At 37.6% G+C, this 20752-nt stretch overlaps 1 protein-coding gene across 2 annotated transcripts; it reads right to left on the bottom strand.

Annotated features, from left to right (window-relative positions):
* Positions 1 to 931: 931 nt before the first annotated feature.
* On the bottom strand, positions 932 to 16887 carry hsd17b2 (hydroxysteroid (17-beta) dehydrogenase 2). Of its 2 annotated transcripts, XM_039656855.2 has the most exons (5): positions 16303 to 16882; positions 14324 to 14536; positions 6139 to 6324; positions 5014 to 5151; positions 932 to 1855 (listed from the first exon to the last, which is right to left on the bottom strand). In XM_039656855.2, the coding sequence occupies exons 1-5, from the start codon at positions 16565 to 16567 to the stop codon at positions 1515 to 1517; spliced, it is 1143 nt and encodes a 380-aa protein (XP_039512789.2). In that variant the 5' UTR covers positions 16568 to 16882; the 3' UTR covers positions 932 to 1514. The 2 variants fall into 2 exon arrangements, with proteins under 2 accessions (XP_039512789.2, XP_039512791.2); XM_039656857.2 differs by lacking the exon at positions 6139 to 6324 and having other exon boundaries at positions 16303 to 16887.
* Positions 16888 to 20752: the final 3865 nt, after the last annotated feature.

Here is a 20752-nt window from a genome sequence, read left to right as displayed (position 1 = left end):
TGTATTTGGTGCTGGAAACCCAATGCACAGGACAACAGAGACACCAGAATAAACATATTCATGATTCTGAAGCTGAAAATGCAGAATTACTTTAGACAAATATTCTTGCACTCTGTCACTGAGTAGATATATTTAAATATTTTATACTTAAACCACTTTTTACTGGTAACATTGGACATTTAACATTATCAGGATCCACAAATATTCTCCTATTGCGTTATACATTATATTCAACATTATAGTAGTTTCATGTAAAAGTACAGACACTAAAATGCTGAAAACTTGAATTTTCACACACAGTAGTTTTCATTTAGGGTGAACTATCACCTTATCCACGGCTGGGTAATAAATATCGATTTCTCGATATTAATCGATTCTCATTTTTACGAACCGATATCGATTCTTAAGTCTCAAGAATCGATTAGTCATCCTGTTTCATTTGAATGAATGGGACATTGTATCGCGGCTGCGCGCATTCAAAAAATCGCAATAATCTTTGTCCTTTGTTACTATTGATATGAAACAAAGTCTCAAATTACGTCCATTTTCTTTATAAATTCAAAAACATAAATAGAGTTTTGGCGCTGTGGCGTGAGATCGCTCTGGCGCAGGTGAAGCAGTAGCGCTGATCTCTCTTCCGGGTTAATAATACCAGTCACAGCGCGAAATAAACATGAATGAGCATCTGAAAGTGTGTTAAAGATAGAGTACAACTTATCGAAATCCGTATCATGTCACATTCATTCGCTCAATCAGCGTTTCAACCGTGGAAAGACGTCAATTAAACAGCTGTCTTGTCATGTATCGTCATGTTTACCTCAGAAGACCCACATCAACTCGTTAGTCAGATAGAAAAAAATAACTCCAGAGAGGAGCATTTTGCTAAATATATAGGCTACACTATATTACACATGCATTATAATCTTAAAGTTCTTCAATATTTAATGCATATTTTAATAAATCTGGCAAGTTTTTTTGACAGCCACCATTTAAATGTTTATATTTCATATAATCTTATTATAAAAATAAATAAAAGTGTAATTTAAGTGATTCATTCATTATTACCTTCATATTTGAATAAATCTGACAAGTTTTTATGACAGCCACCATTTAAATGTTTATATTTCATATAATCTTCTTATTATAAACATAAATAAAAGTGTAATTTAAGTGATTCATTCATTATTACCTTCCTATTAGGCTAATGAAGCCTAGTAGGCCACAACTAGTCTCCCATATAGTTTACAGCATTAGTTAAGAGATTTAATTCCCTTGAGAAAAATTGCCATTTATTGTAACTGATATCCAAAATAATCGATATTGAATCGAATCGAATTGAAAGCTTGTGAATCGAAATCGAATCGAATTGTGAAATTTGTCTCAATACCCAGCCCTATTATCCACGATACATGTTGTATTGCAATATATTGTTACACCCCTATTTGCCTGCCTAAGTCCTTACCTTCCCATAAGGGACTGTTCACTTGTAGGCTATCTCCAAACAGAATCACAGTTCAAGAAGCCTCAAGTTGTGCAGGTTGGGCATCACCAGTCATAAAGATTGTGGAGAGGATCCTGTCGGACAGTGAGGTGGGACAGTGTCTGTAGAGTAAGGGAAGAGCCCACGCTGCGGCCCCTGGGTAATAGAAGTGTTTTGGTCTCGGGGACAGTATCGCATGCTTCAAATCCTCCAGAAACAGGCCTGTGTCGGAGCTTGATGCTGAAGACATGTTGGCCAGCCGCTGCTGCATTGAGCGGATGTATTCTTCTCCGTAGGACGTCATCACTTCCTGAGACACACCACTGATGATGTCCTCCTGAGCGCTATTCCACTGCTCCCTGCTGCCGAAAATATCTGGGAAATGAGTTGACGACAGTTGCTATTAAAGGATTAGTTCACTTCAAATTTTCCTGATAATTATACTTCTAAAACAAAGTTGAATTTATGGGTAAACAAAAAGTCCTCTGAGTGGTGTACACTTAAATGAGATTTTTATTTTTTGCAAGGAAGATAACTAACTACATTTTTAATAACCGTTCTGATTCTACGATAATAAGGAAGTCCACACCACAGCTATTGCAATAAGGACACCTTTGTAATGATTTGTTTTTTTTTTCAATTGATGAACAGTAAAAACATTTTTACAGCCAACTTTATAGAGCATGACCATTTAAAAGTGCAGTAAGCGATTTCTGAGAAACACTATTTTGTTTTAATTTATCCAAACGTAGTGTTTACATGAACGCTAAATAAAGTGATCAGGTTGATGTGCTTGTTAATATGTCACAACCTTAAAGGGAAGTCATTAAAGTCATTAAAGACATCGTTAAAATAGTCCAAGTGACTACAGGGGCTCAATCTTAAGTTTATCAAACGACGAGAACACTTTTGTGCGCAAAAAAACAACAAAAATAACGACTTTATTTCAACTATTCACTTCCTTCTCCTTGGGCCTGTAGTCAGTTAACGTAGTGTGATTGCGTAAAGCTACGTCACACGTAGGCTCACTATTGGCCGACGCTGGTCATGTGTGTGTGATGCGTGTGACGTACAATAACAGAAGCTTACGCTATTAAACTAGTAACCTGACTCGCGCAGAGGGAGAAATAAACGAATAGTTGAAATAAAGTCATTGTTTTTTTGCGCACAAAAGTGTTCTCGTCGTTTGATAAAGTTAAGATTGAGCCCCTGTAGTCACTTGGACTATTTTAACGATGTCTTTAATGACTTTTCGAGGACAGCAAGAGCCAGTCCCTCAAGAAGCCTACGGACTGTATGCAGGAGCGATCTTAATATCTTAAATATCTTAATTTGTGTTCCGAAGATGAACGAAGGTCTTACGGGGTTGGAACAACATGAGGGTGAGTAAATACTGACAGAATTTTCATTTTTGGGTGAACTAACCCTTTAATATCGGAATAAATGTTTGCAGTAGGGGGCGTGTCCACTCATAATGAGGAGAGGAGAATGGGTGAGCGAATCAGCAGTACGGGGCGTGTTCACTCATAATGAGGGAGGAGAGATTGAGCCAATCAGCAGTAAGGGGTGTGTCCATTCAGCATGGGGAGGGGAGAGAATGAGCCAATCAGCTGTAGGGGGCGTATCCACTCATGATGGAGGAGTAGAGAGAGTGAGCCAATCAGGAGTAAGAGGCGTGTCTCATGATGGGGGAGGAGAGAGAGAGAGCCAATCAGGAGTAAGAGGCGTGTCTCTCATGATGGGGGAGGTGAGAGTGAGCCAATCAGCAGTAGGGGGCGTATCCACTCATGATGGAGGAGTAGAGAGAGTGAGTCAATCGGGAGTAAGGGGCGTGTCTCTCATGATGGTGGAGGAGAGAGTGAGCCAATCAGCAGTAGGGGGTGTGTCACTCATGATGGAGGAGTAGAGAGAGCGAGCCAATCAGGAGTAAGAGGCGTGTCTCTCATGATGGGGGAGGTGAGAGTGAGCCAATCAGCAGTAGGGGGCGTGTCACTCATGATGGACAGATGAAGTAGTAGAGAGAGTGAGCCAATCAGGAGTAAGAGGCGTGTCACTCATGATGGAGGAGCAGAGAGAGCGAGCCAATCAGGAGTAAGAGACGTGTCTCTCATGATGGCAGAGGTGAGAGTGAGCCAATCAGCAGTAAGGGGCGTGTCACTCATGATGGACAGATGAAGTAGTAGAGAGAGTGAGCCAATCAGGAGTAAGAGGCGTGTCACTCATGATGGAGGAGCAGAGAGAGCGAGCCAATCAGGAGTAAGAGATGTGTCTCTCATGATGGCAGAGGTGAGAGTGAGCCAATCAGCAGTAGGGGGCATGTCACTCATGATGGACAGATAAGGGAGTAGAGAGAATGAGCCAATCAGGAGTAAGAGGCGTGTCACTCATGATGGAGGAATAGAGAGAGCGAGCCAATCAGGAGTAAGAGGCGTGTCACTCATGATGGCGGAGTAGAGAGAGCGAGCCAATCAGGAGTAAGAGGCGTGTCTCTCATGATGGGGGAGGTGAGAGTGAGCCAATCAGCAGTAGGGGGTGTGTCACTCATGATGGACAGATGAAGGAGTAGAGAGAGTGAGCAAGAGGGAGATTTGAAGAAAGACTGTAGAAAGAGAGATGACTGAGAGACATTACAAAAGAGGAAAGCTCAGAGGAATATGACTGGATGAAGAAGGGTTATGATCAGAAAAGAGCTTTAGGACCCATCACGTTATTATTAGCAAAACGTTCCAGTGCTGGAGAGATCTAAGAGGGGAGGCTTAAAAACAGATGCAGAGGTTGCTTTGTTTCTGCTGCATATGAGTAACATTGGTTTTGCTGTTTCACAGAACCAAGATGCGCTGTTGTTGCAAGATGGACAGTTTTGAGTGTCATTATTTGGCTTTGCTGCTGATGACGTACAACTCTCTCTTGTAGATGCTCTTGTGTACTGTATGTTCATTCATCATCTTGATGATTCAAGGGTGGTGATGGCGCAGTGGATAAGACACGTGCCTTTGGTGTGAGAGACCTGTTTGAATCCACTGCGAGACACCAATGTGTCCCTGAGCAAGACACTTAACCCCTAGTTGCTCCAGAGGTGTGCGACCTCTGACATATATAGCAATTGTAAGTCGCTTTGGATAAAAGCGTCAGCTAAATGAATAAATGTAAAATGTATTTTCACTGATTTTGTGTGAAGCATTATTTTGCTAACAGAGTTATCTTATTCTATAATTATAGTTATTGTTCATGGTGTGAATGGGCCTTTGAGGGCTGTTCACACCACAAACAATAACTTTAACATTAGCTATAATTCTTCAAGAATAGTGAAGTCCACCACGGCTATAACAATACTGACACAGTGAAAATATGGTTGGGATTCTGATGAACGATAAAAAACACTGCCAGCCAATCGGAATCCAGTCAACTCTTGATATAAATATCACTCATAATGAACAGAATATGATTGATTGTGAATGTGGACGACGTTAATATAGTTTTCGTTATAGACTTTGTAGTTATGGTTCCTGGTGTGAATGGGCCTTAATTCTCACTTGTTTTGAAAGCTCCAGGTTGAATGATGATGACTTTGACTCCCCATCGGTGGAGTTCTTGTCTAATCACTCCATTGTAAATGATCATCGCTGCCTTAGACGCCCCGTAGCCTGCAAACCCAGGAAGTGGAACTTCACCTGAAGGAAACCAATGATGTGATTGATTTCAAAGCTTATTGGGTGTTTTGACACCTTTAATTGGTTAAGACCAGAACTACCCAATCCAGTTCCTGGAGATCTACCATTCAGTGAAAAGTTCAGTTCCAACCCTGATCAAACACAACTAAAGCAGCTAAAGCCTAGTTCACACATGATTTTAAAACGGCGGGCTGAACTGTGCGGTTCACACTACATGACTTGCTCTGTGTGAAATCAGGAGTGTTCACACCACACAACACAACATGATTGATCCGCAAAAGGAGGTAACGCACTACACCAGTTGACAATTGTGTCACCCAATGATTCTATCGTGTCTACAAACCATGTTTTGTCATGAAAAATCACGCGATAAGACGAACCGGAAATGACGCGAAACTGCGCGCGCGCCAATACCCAGCGAAGAAGAGAAGAAATCAAACACGCGAATATGGACGTCAGACAGAAACTAGTGCTGCACACTGTTTGATTTGCTCTCAGAAAAAATGCAAAAACCCCGTGACCTAAACCCATGCCTTGCTCTGATTGGCTGGAGCTCATGACATCACTAAGGTTGAGTCGTGCGACAGCTTTGGATATCTAGCAATGCTAGATATTTTTGTGGGCTCCGCGACACGTCTGCGAGCGTCTTTGATGCATTGTTGGCTCTTTCACACTAACAGATTGCCAAGCGTTCATGGGCCGCTAATCCCCCGCGATTTGCACGCGATAACACCCTGACCTGTCGCCGAGCTCAACGATTTGCAAAATCATGTAGTATGAAATAGTCTTAATGAAGATCTCCAGGAGCACTTGATAATTACACACAGGTGTGATGGATCAGCGTTGGATCTGGACTCTGCAGTTGGTTGATCTCCAGGAACAGGATTTCGGCAGCCCTGGTTTAGGATAAATGTTTTGTCAGAAAATGTTAAATAGCTAGAGTTAGTCAGTATTGCAAAAACCTTGCATGCTTCTGAAACTGTTTACCTCCCAAGCTGGATATGCTGATTATTCTTCCTTTTGATTGTCGAATCAGTGGCAGAAAGACTTGCGTTATCTCCACACTACCAATGAAATTCACATCTATGTGTCTTTTATACATTTTAATAGGCTGAATTTCTCCATCGCACACGTATCCCAGCACTCCTGCGTTGTTCACTAGTGCCCAGAGTCCTGTCCACAAGAAACGAATAATACAAAATAATAACCCAGATAGCAAACTGACATTGAATCAACGTGGAAATATGACATTGAAACAACGTTGATCTGACATTGTTTTGCTCATCGAATTAACGTTGAACCAACGTCAGACGCGTCATTCTTTCAAAACTAACGGAAAATCAACTTGAAATCAACGCGTTGTTTCAACGTTATGAAAGCAAACCAATTTTCGATTTTCATTTAGCTTTGAAGAATGCCGCGTCTGACGTTGATTCAACGTTAATTCGATGAGCAAAATCAACGTTGTTTCGATGTCATGAGAGACGTCGTTTCCACGTTGATTCAATGTCAGTTTGCTGTCTGGGAATGCACTTGTCTCTATACATACTGTATACTAAACTTTAAACAGTAACAACAATACTATTCCAGGGTGATGTCAGGGGTTGCCAGGGCATTGCTATGCGGTTGCTAACTTGTGTGGTTTGTTGCATGTTGCTATGCAGATATGGAGAGCGGGCGATTTCCGGCGACACGAGCGACAGTGACCGTTGGCGACGGGTGGGACATGTCCAGTGATCCGACAAAGTTGAGATCTGTTTAACTTTATGCAAATGATGAGTTAATGTTATGCATTTTATGTACTGATTTTTATTTTATATTTAGACTTTTCCTTCCAAAGCGACCTCACCGCAAGCCACTGGCGACATGCAGCGACAAAGTTGCTTGTAGTGTGAACGCAGCTTAAGGTGTTCTTAAGGTTGCTAGGGTGTTTTTAGGTGTTATTAGAATGTTTTGAAGTTGTTGTCAGTGATATAGGTTGTTGCTAAGTGGTTGCTAGGGTGTTCTGGGTAGTTTCTAGAATGTAGCAAAGTGGTTGTTCTGGGTAGTGAGGATGTTGTTAAAGAGTTGTTTGGGTGTTCTTTGTGGTTGCTATATGGTTTTGACGACCTCTGCTGTTGGTTTGGGGAATTGCTGTTTGGTACCTTTGCCCACTAATTACCTGAACTTCTGCACATTTACATTGTTTTACACTTTCAACCACGCATCTTGCCTTACACACTGATGTTGCTGATGGATATAGAGGGAATGCATTGACGGCACTTTCCCGCCGGATCAACCCCCCTCAGCCTGACTGAGCGGCAAAAGATCTGCTGCGTGACTGGATTTAATTGCAGAAACTGCGAAAATGTGACTAAAATGAACAATTTGATCAATTTAAACTAAATGTTGGACTCAATATAGTGTTCCTTACAACTTACTAAAGATCCAGTGATCCATGGATATTGACATGCGGCCAGGAATCGTGTTGCCTGACGTTTATGTTTGCCTGATTTCGACACCGGGGAAATAAAAGCAATATAGACCTAAACATAAAGCAAATTTGCCTGTGAACGCTTTATATAAATACAATATAGGTAGGTCTAAATCCGAGTGATAGTGTTATATATAGCCTAAATATATTATCATATCGTCCAGCCATAAAACTTTATAGTTTTTTTGGGGTCAGTGTTTATTAAAAAAACATCCAATGATGCAGAATATGCAATGATAAATATTTAATTGATGAGTTGTTACTATATATATATATCAATACAAAATATATGGGTATGGTTTTACAGCTAAATTCACCATATTGACACAAAATGATAACTGCAAATCCAGCTTTCGCTGACTGGAGTCCAGTTGTTTCATTTGCTCCTCTTTCTATAGCAGTCTGTAAAAATATACCTCTGATTTTTTGTCAAATCTAGTTGAAGAGTCAATCGCAAAGCTCTTTCCCACTTTATATGTGTTGTGCTTGTTTTTCGCGGCATTCACGCTGAAAACACATATACAGCCGCTCAGTCTTTTTGCCACTCACTGTGAGGAACTGCAGGCGCTCCGGCCGACAGTGATGTCACGCGCATACCCTCTGTAGAAACACCTTAATTTCCTTTAATTTTTTTAATTTTATTATTTGGTGTTGCCCTATTTTTGTAATTAAATGAACATTACTTTTGAGGCTGTAATTTAGTTTACATGTGTCCCTTGTTTGTGTCTCTTCCCTTGAGCCAAGGGTCATAAAAATGGTCACTAAGTATGTTTGCTAAGTTGTCAGTTGCCAAGTTAGTGCTCTGGCTAGTTGTGCGTTTGTTCGAAAGTTCTAGATGGTTGATAGCAGGGGCGGAGTGGCAATCGGGAGAGTCGGGACTTCTCCTGGTGGGCCGGTGGTGTTTCGAGGCCGGTCTGATAATAGTTATACACTGCAAGTTCTTAGCAACACCATCCGGCGGCCTGGTGAGCGACCGCTGTCCGCTGGTCAAACCGTGCAGCCTCTCATCTGCTCAACACGTAAATAAAGCCATCGAAACCGCAAGTTTAGTTTGAGTTCTTAACCCCTTAGCTGTCACCCCCCTTTTTGAGAATGGGGGTTAAAATGCACTATTCAAACTTAAATGGTTGTAATTTAAGAATGCTTTGGAATATACCCAAGTTTGGTCTTGTTTTAAAGCAAACACTCAGTAGAATATTGCTGAAGTGAAAACACTTCAAAAAATGAAAGTATGAAAAAGTTATGGAAGTTTAAATTTACAGTAAATTAAATATACTGTACTATATATTTTTTATTTTATATAAAATATATATTTTATAAAATATTTTTTACTCTAAAATTTCTATAAAATCAAAGCCATACATCTTATCAAGTTATGTTCCAAATTTGAAGTTGATATCACAAAAATTGAAGTTCCCATGAGATTTTGTTTAGGCGTAGTACCAAAAATAGCCACCGGGTGCCATTGAATTCCATTGAATTTAGTTGTATACATTCTGCCTTAACAAATTAATACATTTCTGTCCAAATATCAATTCTGTCACAAAATTTGGAACCTTGAGACTCTGACCTTTCTGACAATATGTGTTTTGTCAAGATTAGAAAAGGTTTTGATCATAAATTATGAAATATAATGATGCCCAAAAGGGGAGGAGCCTGATAAAATAAGTACCGTTTCTATGGTAACCCAACTTTCAATTATAAAACAGTTTTCACAGGATAAATTCTGAGTTTATAAGCTTTCAAATGATACCTAATTTATGATAACTACTAAAATATGTGATATAATAAAAAAAGGCGATAAAAAATAATATTATATTTTAGAGGATAATATATATATAAATATTATCATTTTTAGAGGATAATATTGTACTATAATTTTTTTTTATTATTATTGAAAAATACTAGATTATATGTTTGTTATGAGCTTTTAGCATAAAAACTGAAGTTTCAATGATTAAAAGTGGGTTCATCGAGTTTTTGTGACAAAGGTCAAAACTCTGAGTTGCACTCTTGTCATAAATTCATCAATTACTCTTCCTACAAAATTTTTAACACAAAACAGGGGTAGAATATCTATTTAGAAGTCTTAGACCTTTCCAACAATATATAATTTGTCATAATTAGATTAGGATTTAATAGAAATATAGTGAAGTAAAGTTAGGTGTCCCGGTACCGGGACAGTGACAGTTAAGGGTTTAAATGGTCTAGTGGTAGATCTTTTGCCAAGCGTGTCAGAGGTTGCGGGTTCTAATCCGCACTCGTATGGGTATAAAAACAAAAAACAAACAAAAATAACGAGTTTATTCGACTATTCCTTTTCTTTCTTGTTGGCCTGAAACGAGACTTCCTTAGATTTCCACGACGCATGCGCGAGAACTGTGACATTCTCTGACTGAGGTAGTTGAAAGAGATTGCAATTCTCGCGCATGCGTCGTAGAAATCTAAGGAAGTCTCGTTTCAGGCCTACAAGGAAGAAAAGGAATAGTCGAATAAACTCGTTATTTTTGTTTGTTTTTTCGCACAAAAAGTAGTCTTGTCGCTTGATAAACTTATAGTTGAGCCACTGTAGTCACATGGGATATTTAAACATTTTCTTCATTGACTTTCTGGGCCGTCAAGAGCCAGTCCCTTAGGCAGCCAATGTGGTAGTGAGACAGCTCTCAAATTTAATCAAAAATATCTTCATTTGTGTTCCGAAGACGAACGAAGGTCTTACGGGGTTGGAACAGCATGGGGGTGAGTAATTAATGACTTAATTTTCATTTTTGGGTGAACTAACCCTTTAAAGCATTAAATCCCAGAGCATCTCCAAAGCCAAAACACACGAACACACACAGCCAGAGCAGATTCAGCAAAGCGTAATAAGAGACGGCGTTAAATAACCTCATGTCTCAAAGCACAAAACATTACAATAATAATGAACTAAACAACTTAAAGAGCTCTTACTTGTGCCACCTGACTGCTGCAGATTGATTTCCGCATTGATGTGTTGCCACTGAAAATCCTATTCTGATCAGCTCAGAGTAGACGGTCATGGGTTGCGTCTCTAAATTACGGTTATGAGATGTGTGTAAGCAGTATAAGCTCATTGTTTCGGTTCAGGAGGAACTGCGAATCGCGGCTGCTGTGTGTTTGCGACGCTCTGTGACTGACGCATAGCTGTCAACATTGAACATTAAAAATAAGGGAGATTTCCCGGAATCCATTCCCAAAATAAGGGATTTTTTTTACACAATTCTTACTATGTTATTTTAGCCTATCCTATCTTTATATCCTCTTGAGGCCCAGAACTTTTTTTCAAATTTTTTTTTCTTTTCTTCATGTAATCACACTATTAAGAGCATAAGAAACAAATGGGTAAAAAAAAAAAAGATATTTTATTTCTATGTTATGCTATGACCTCTGTAGTGGACACCAGGACTCGATTGTTTAAAAAAAATACATGAAATTATATATAGGCAAAAATAATGGAAATATTTGACATATAAACATCGTTTTCTTTTTTTTTCTTTTTTTTGCCTGGAAACGCTTCCAACACGCTTGCGTGTCGTAAAAAAATAGGCGTCGGTTCTATGCACGCGATTTCCACGCGGCTCATGCTGCGCCTGAGAAGCGCATGTCACGCAGGCAACGGGGAACGCTCTAATCTGTTAACATGGGAGCCAAAATAAAAACCATAGACAGTAAAATAAAAACGGACACGCAGCTGAGACGCACGCAGCTATAGTGTGTCTCCGCGGCCGGCGCGCGCGGCGTCGCATCCGAGGATATACGACTTCAAGCCGAATCTGTCAGAGCTTGTAGCTACGTCTCATACAATCAGAGCGTAAAAATACGTGATATTTTACGGGAAAATACTAAAACGGGAAGACAGCGGGAAAAGAGTCAAAATACGTGAGAAACCCGGAAAAAACGGGAGGGTTACAGCTATGGACTGATGTCTGTCTAACTCTGCATGGTCTTACTGAACGCGCTGATGACGTGTGATGTCTGTGTGTGCGGAGGGACGGAAATACATGCGTTGACAGGCAGGAAGGACATCCAATCATTACATCCGGACCGAATGCAATGATTGGACATTTTTTTGCTCCTAAGACTTCCATAGACAATATAGTCCTGCACTTTAATATTTAGTCCACTTCTGTTGTTGATTGCTATCAGGATGTGAAGAGAGTTTCAACCAGGACTGTTTATGAAAAAAAATTGCCTCACTTTAATTTTTTCTACAGTGGAAGGAGGTGTAGTAGCGCTGTCCATCTTTTTTACAGTCTATGGAGCTATTTATATAGAGACATGCCACTTCCTTGATCCTCAATACAACTATATAGGGAAAACCCGTAACACCAAAGATGGCGGTTGTATGCACATGCCCCGCCCCTCCCACTGGAAAGCCAATCGCCTGCTCTTAAAGAGCCCCTATCATGGAATTTTGAAAATGACTGTTCATATGGTGTGGAATATGGCATCCTGCAAAGATTTATATCTGAAAATGCACCGTATATAAAGTTATTGTCTTTCAAAAGTGAGAGTCGACTCTAAGTCTATGAAATGAATTGTTTTTTAAACGAGTCATTAGCTGGTTCGTAGTGACGTTTTTGGAGGCTAAGGGGGTCCACCAAAGAGCAGCACAGAGAAGTCAAAATTAAACATGATTCAATGACTTGTAAATGACTCACAAAACGAGCGGTTTGTGTGAGAAAACGAACAGTATTTATATCGTTTTTACCTCTTGTAACCACAGCCACGTGCAAGTGATCTGAATCAGTTGTGCAATATACAACTGAACCGAACTGAATCAGTTCAATGTTACGCTGGACATCGATGTCACTCAATATTTACACGGAGATTTCGGAAGTTTTACCTTTTACTAAACATATTTAGATATACCGAAATCGTCTTCCATTGCGGTTTCCCGTATATCTAAATATGTTTAGTGAAAGGTAAAACTTCCGAAATCTCTGTATAAACAAAGAGTGACGTTGCCGCGCAAGCGATCACTTCCAGCGCATGCGCAGACCGTCAGATCATTTTATCATGGAGGTAAAAACGATATAAATACTGTTCGTTTTCTCACACAAACCGCTCGTTTCGTGTCTTAGGCCATCGGTTCCCAACAGGGGGGTCGCGGCCCACAAGGGGGCCTCAGCGAGCTCTGTGGGGGGTTGCGGCATATTTTGAAGGTTTGAGCAATGAGCATTAAATAAAAGTTCTTAATTTTTTTTCTGTTCAAAATTTACAAAATGTATATAATGAGTGAGTTCATCATGCATCCATTTTCCAATCCGTGTTTTTGTCTTATCCTGAACCACTATGGTACATGTAACGAGTAGAAATATGGTGTGACCCCTTTAAGAATCTGTGACGGGTGATAATAGGGTGTGGCCCCTTGAAGAGCTACGCGCTCCTGTTAGAGAGTCGGCATTATTGGTATTCTATGTGATATATGCCGTGTGCCGCGAACACCCCATGTGTGTAATTTCTTTTTGATGCCGACTTTTATATTATTTTTACTTTGCTTGTTAAGTAACGATGTGGATGGGAGGACGTGCAACAGATAGTTATATGCACGAGTTCGATGTGGAATAAAGCACGAGTTTTGAGATGCATATCGACTCCGTGAATCTGTCTGGCCTCCGCACGTAATATCTTCAGTCGTGAGTTATCCATCTCCTTCTTCCTGAAGCAGCGCGTTACATACACCTGTATAATAAGTGTTTACATTGGGACTATTTTACACTGGTTCGGATCGCTGCCGCTGCGGAGTACTACAGTACCTGCGTGACTCGTCATAGACGTACACAGAGAGAAGTAGTTCCGGCTACACTGTTCTTTCCGAAAGACGCATTATTCTGTTAATAAATGCAAGTTTATTATCGCTCGCTATAGCGCCAAAAGTGTACAAATAAAGCCTCACATTGATAAAGCCTCACATTGATAAAGCCTCACAGATAACATGCAAGTATTGAGGCCCCAGACAACAGTCATTTAATAGCAAGCAGATATTCTTTTTGTTTTACCTAAACACCAATGTGAAAATTTTTTATTTTTGCATTTCAAATAGGGCCAATTAATAGGCTTCTCCTAGGCTTACGTTGTTAAATTACAAAGGGCCTACTGATGTTTTAGTCATTGTATTTTCAATATTATAGGCTATTATTTGTGCATAAACATACCGTTTGTTTGAAGAAAAAAAAAACATTTTGTTATCCTTGCTGCAAGCTTACAAGAGCGATAATATCATTAAATGTGAAGGGGGGGCCCTAAAATATTTTCTTGGGAAAAAGGGGGTCACAGACAAAAAAAGGTTGGGAACCACTGTCTTAGGCCATCAATGTGGACTTACATTTACGAGTCATTAAATCATGTTTAATTTAGTGACCATAGACCTCCAGTATATGACTGATAAACAAGAACGGTTTGACTGAAAAATGTCAAAATTGAAAATACTGTGGAAACAAAGACACCTACATCTTGGATGCCCTTGAGGTAAGATAAAACATTTCAAAAATTCATTTCAAAGTGAACTATCCCTTTAAATAGGAGCCTGGTCTTGTTAGTCCGAAATAGCTGCCCGGGGGCATTGCCAACATGGCGGCCGAGTGGCATGACTTGCCTAAAAGAACTTTGATATTAATAATGATTAAGAAATCATTATAAAATACCACCAATAGGATCAGATGTCAACACCACACTAACCTGCTTTTCCAGTTTGGCTCTTGATGTCCTGATATGCCTGTGTGATCTGGCTGCTGTCTGTGACGTCTAACTGTAGGACGGTAAGGTTTGGAGATGCAGCGCTCTTTAGCTTCAACGCTCCAGGACTGAGTTCATCCAGAACCCCTGCAAACACCCTCATCCCTGCCCTGTCCAAAAACCTGGCCAGATCATGACCAAAGCCCGAGTCGCAACCTGTGCAACAGACACAATCTCAATTGGTTACTCAATCACACCACCATGTATTCCAGTATTCCATTGCATTATGGGTAACAGTGGTTAGCTGCCACAGAGGCAATTCATGTTTGTTTATAATTTCTAATCTATACGGAAACCAATCTGTGATAAATGACATCACAAGAATGCAGCAGCGATTTATGATCTTATGGGAACCAGTGAAGTTAACCATACTGAGTTCAGTTCAAAGTGCAAAGTTCACTAGGACGACAGAGAAACACTGCTTTCTACTGGGTGAGATGTACACATATCATCACAAATGCCTTTTAACATTTTAGGACACTTAAGACTTATTTTCATGACAATTAAGAACATTTAGCCCCAAATTACCCCCAGAATTACATTTTCAGAACTGTCTTATGATTTTTTTTGTTTTTTACTGTATTACATTGGATGAATTCAGGTTGATTGGGACACATTTACCCAGTCATCTCAATGGTAAAAAGTGTCCCAATCAACCTGAATTCCCTTATAATTGTTTTATTAGCCGACCATCATGTATAGATGTTTTTAAAATTGAATTCAAATTAAAGTGATTCTATTTTCAAATTACAGTAATGGAAATTAACTGTTTTTAATAAAACGACACATTATGGTACTATAATATTTGACTTGTTCTATTACAGCATTTATATATATATATATATATATATATATATATATATATATATATATATATATATATATATATATTAGGGCTGTGCAAAAATTAATTGCGATTAATCGCATCCAAAATAAAAGTCTGTGTTTACATAATATATTTGTGTGTGCTGTATATAATTATTTTGTATATATAAAAACACACACATGCATGTATATATTTAAGAAAATGTGTTATTCATATATAAAATATTTATATTTATATAATATAGATTATGTATTTATATATATACAGAATTTAAGCGCAATTAATTCTAAAATATATACATATGCATGCATAGGTATTTATATATACAAAATAATTATATACAGCACACACAAATATATTATGTAAACACAGACTTTTATTTTGGATGCGATTAATCGCAATTAATTTTTGCACAGCCCTAATATATATACATACAGTATATTAGTTGTATAATCATAATCTACATAATGAATAATGATGATGATTAAATCATAATATCCAGATCCAATATGCAAATGGCAAGGCAAGTTTATTTATATAGCACATTTCATACACCGTGGCAATTTAAAGTGCTTTACATGGAAGAAATGAAAATAATCAAAAGAAGTCAGAATAATTAAAACAGTTTAGAATAAAAAATCATCATAATAAAAATAAAATACAGTGTTGAAAATAAAATGTCTAGTACAGTCGGACGAACAGTGGCACAGTGCTCATTCAGTAAATGCAATCAATATAAATAAAAATAGTTAAGAGTAAAAATAAAATAAAATAAAGTAATACTATCTGAGATGGAAGAGATTGAGCTGGTTTGAATGAATTTATTAATTTAAATTGACTGCATTGTTGTATTATGATGGATTGAGGAAATGTGCTTAATTGTCATAAAACCCAATGACACAATGCAAAAAAAAAAACAAAACAAAAAAAAAACGTAGTGGACCTAAAAATAGGCCTCAAGTTTTAATGTCTTATTTCTAACATTTGATTTGGTGGTGAACATCATTCACTATGCTGTGAATACATTATCATATATGACCTTCAGAATATATGCAAATAAACAGAATTCAGGAGCAAACGAGATATGGTGTCTTACCTGTGACCAGTACCGCCTTGTCCAGGGTAGACAACATGACCTCTTCTCGCCCTACATAGTGGATCACACTACACAGCACACTCATAAGCCCCACTTTAAGAACACTCGAATGGACCAAACAGCTCAACATCACACCGGACACCACAAGCAACCCCAACCACCTCACAGACAGGCCTACGGCCACACGCACAAGCAGCAGCCCGGCGCATATTACCATGACTAGATCATATAGAAAGCCCAGGCAGTCTTCTACCATACCCTCCATTTCTACACAACACACAGCCAGTGCTATCAGGAGATCTAGAAAGGCGCCTGTGAGATTACAACCAGTTTATTGTCTGAGCTGTCTGGTTTGATGAGTGTGTGAATGTTGTAAATCTTCAGGTTTATGCTTTATACCACACACAAATTACTCACGCCCCTTAACCAGTGCTTTTTCAGATACTTAGGCATGTCTGAACGTGCTTATAGATGGAAACAAACAGAAACGTTAAAATAAAAAATAATAGGTGGTTTTAATAGCATAATTGGATGCATTTAGCCATAAATTGTGAAACTGTACTTGGCTCAAAGGTCTTCTGGCCCGACAATTTGAAGAAACAACCATCAAGCTTTAATATCCTGTTCATGTATTTCTAGATGAATTTTGATAACAAATACATTTTTCCAGGTGAACAAACTAACAGACTTGGTAATGCATTACTACTCCATTGAAGTAACCTGAGACTTTGTTTATATCTCAGTATCAATTGTCTGGAGCAACATTCCTGCGAAGTCAGTTTAGTCAGTTACTTATGAAAGCTTATTTCCGCCAGAGAATGAAAAATATAAAAGGTAGGCCTAATTGCGACTTTTTATCTCACAATTCTGACTTTTTTCTCACAATTGCGAGTTTACTTCTCGCAATTCTGACTTCATTTCTCAGAATTGCGAGATATAAAGTCGCAATTGTGAGATATAAAGTCAGAATTGCATGATATAAAGTCAGAATTGCATGATATAAAGTCAGAATTGCGAGATATAAAGTCAGAATTGCGAAATATAAAGTCAGAATTGCAAGATATAAAGCAAGAATTGCATGATATAGTCGCAATTGTGTTATTAAGTAAGAATTGTCAGATATAAAGTAAGAATTGCGTTATATAAAGTCTGAATTGCGAGATATAAAGTCACAATTGTCAGATATAAAGTCTGAATTGCAAGATATAAAGCAAGAATTGCGTGATATTGTCGCAATTGTGTTATTAAGTCAGAATTGTCAGATATAAAGTTGCAATTGCGAGATATAAAGTCAGAATTGCGAGATATAAAGTAAGAATTACGTGATATAAAGTCGCAATTGTGTGTTATAAAGTCAGAATTGCGAGATATAAAGTCAGAATTGCGAGATATAAAGTAAGAATTGTGAGATATAAAGTCGCAATTGCGAAATATAAAGTAAGAATTGCATGATATAAAGTCAGAATTGCGAGATATAAAGTCAGAATAGTGAGATATAAAGTCGCAATTGCGAAATATAAAGTAAGAATTGCGTGATATAAAGTCAGAATTGCGAGATATAAAGTCAGAATTGCGAGATATAAAGTCAGAATTGTGAGATATAAAGTCAGAATTGCGTGATATAAAGTCAGAATTGCGTGTTATAAAGTCAGAATTGTGAGATATTAAGTCAGAATTGCGAGATATAAAGTCAGAATTGTGAGATATAAAGTCGCAATTGCAAAATATAAAGTAAGAATTGCGTGATATAAAGTCAGAATTGCGAGATATAAAGTCAGAATTGCGAGATATAAAGTCAGAATTGTGAGATATAAAGTCAGAATTGCGTGATATAAAGTCAGAATTGCGTGTTATAAAGTCAGAATTGTGAGATATAAAGTCAGAATTGCGAGATATAAAGTCAGAATTGCGAGATATAAAGTCAGAATTGCGAGATATAAAGTCAGAATTGTGAGATATAAAGTCAGAATTGTCAGATATAAAGTCAGAATTGTGAGATATAAAGTCGCAATTGCGAAATATAAAGTAAGAATTGCGTGATATAAAGTCAGAATTGCGAGTTATAAAGTCAGAATTGTGAGATATAAAGTCAAAATTGTGAGATAAAGTCAGAATTGCGTGATATAAAGCAAGAATTGCGTGATATAAAGTCAGAATTGCGTGATATAAAGCAAGAATTGCGTGATATAGTCAGAATTGCGAGATATAAAGTCAGAATTGCGTGATATAAAGCAAGAATTGCGTGATATAAAGTCAGAATTGCGTGATATAAAGCAAGAATTGCGAGATATAAAGTCAGCATTGCGAGATATAAAGTCGCAATTGCAAGATATAAAGTCAGAATTACGAGATAAAGTCAGAATTGCGAGATATAAAGTCAGAATTGCGAGATAAAGTCAGAATTGTGTGATATAAAGTCAGAATTGCAAGATATAAAGTCAGAATTGCGAGATATAAAGTCAGAATTGCGAGATAAAGTCAGAATTGCGAGATATAAAGTCAGAATTGCGAGATATAAAGTCGCAATTGCGAGATATAAAGTCAGAATTTCGATATATAAAGTCTGAATTGTGAGATTTAAACTATTAAATCGGCCTGATAACTCGCAATTGCGACTTTGTATCTCACAATTCTGAGAAAAGATGTCAGAATTTCGACATACAAACTCGCAATTATGTGTTAGAAAGTCAGAATTGCAAGATGTAAACAAAAAAAATAATAAAAAGTCGCACTTCTCTTTTTTTCTCAGAATTGCGACTTTTTATTACGCAATTCTGACTTTGTATCTCGCAATTCTGACTTTATATTTCGCAATTCTGACTTTATATCACACAATTCTTAAATTTTATAACACGCAATTGTGAGATAAAAAAGTTTTTTTTTTTTTTAATTCAGTCAAGTCAAGTCACATTTATTTATATAGCGCTTTTTACAAAAGAGATTGTATCAAAGCTGCTTCACAGTGAAAGTAATACAACACAGATCAATAATATTGTTGAATATTAAATGTCCCTAACTAAGCAAGCCAAAAGCAAGGCAGTAGAGAACAGTATTTATATCGTTTTTACCTCTTGTAACCGCAGCCGCAAAGCTCCCCCGCCCTCAGATCACTTGGACGTGGCTGTGATTACAAGAGGTAAAAACGATATAAATACTGTTCGTTTTCTCACACAAACGTTTCGTGTCTTAGGCCATCAATGTGTACTTACATTTACGAGTCATTAAAACATGTTTAATTTGGACTTCTCTGTGCATGCTCTTTGAGGTGGTGACCATAGACCTGCATTATATGACCTACAGACAAGAACGGTTTGACCTAAAAATATCAAAATTGAAAATACTGCAGAAACAAAAACACCTACATCTTGGATGCCCTTGAGGTAAGCTAAAACACACCAAAAATTAATTTCAAAGTGAACTATCCCTTTAATAGTTTAATATAGAATAATATATTTAATATAGAACTTTCCTTTTATAAGTTTGATAAAGTTCTCTCTGTACTATCCTATAAATAAAAGCAAAAACACTGAAAACTGAAAACACTTTTCACTATTCAAAACAAATCATGTACAAGATTTTCTCTTTACAATCCAATTACAGTCGGGTTGAAAACAAAGTATACAACACTATCCATTCTAAAACACATAATTTGATGTATTCAGATGTAAATTTACAATATAAACCATTTATTCACAAGCAGATCTTCAGAGCCCCAAGGTGGAATACAACTGTACTATCATCATAAGGTCATGATTTCATCTTTGAAATCATTTTTTTCCATCATTATGGTGTTGAGCTGAGAAGGTTGTGGTCTGTTGTTCTTTAGCTTATATCTTTCAATGCAGATTTATATTGTTTCAACAATTTTCACCTGACCCCTGGGAGCTCTGTATATTTCTGATAATATTTGTGGAGAGACATTACATAGATTTCTGAATTAAAACAATTGTATTTAATTAGGTCAATGTATAGATTAAGTACATTTTTATTAAATTGGTTAAAATCAAAACATATCACAAAAGGTCAATGAATCCTTACCAGAAACGATTTAGCAGTTAAAGAAAAATCCTCCACCAAACTGTGATTCTGTGGGGGGAAACAAGATATTATTCACTAAAAAGTCCTTAAAAAGCTGGATTTTTTTTTTTTTTCATTCAAACAATCTTAAAATTTATTTTAAATTGTACAAACGTTTGCCAATATAACACATCCACACAACATGAACAAAGTAGCCTACTGTCATCTTTGACATTATTATTAAAAATGTAAGCATGAAAGCATGGCACTGAAAGCATGGCAATCCCATCAGAATAATGTGTGTCATAGTAAAGGAAACACACAAAAAGCCAATTAGGTCACCAAAATCAAACCATCATATAATTTGACATGCATCCCCATTTATCCTGTTATGACAGGTCAGAGAGACTTTCCAGTGAATTAAATAAAGGAC

The sequence above is a fragment of the Pimephales promelas genome, chromosome 25, assembly GCF_988280905.1.
Source record: "Pimephales promelas chromosome 25, fPimPro1.hap1.1, whole genome shotgun sequence".
Lineage (NCBI taxonomy): Eukaryota > Metazoa > Chordata > Actinopteri > Cypriniformes > Leuciscidae > Pimephales > Pimephales promelas.
The sequence above is the reverse complement of the archived record's forward strand: the minus strand, read 5'-3'. Positions and strand labels throughout refer to the sequence as shown.

Bases quoted from the DNA above. Each gene is read 5' to 3' on its own strand.
- hsd17b2 (XM_039656855.2), bottom strand. From the start codon at position 16,567: ATGGAGGGTATGGTAGAAGACTGCCTGGGCTTTCTATATGATCTAGTC. The intron at 14,537-16,302 runs GTAAGACACCAT...TCTGTTGCACAG, and splicing joins CAAGGCGGTACTGGTCACAG to GTTGCGACTCGGGCTTTGGT. The intron at 5,152-6,138 runs GTAAACAGTTTC...GGTTTCCTTCAG, and splicing joins CAGCATATCCAGCTTGGGAG to GTGAAGTTCCACTTCCTGGG.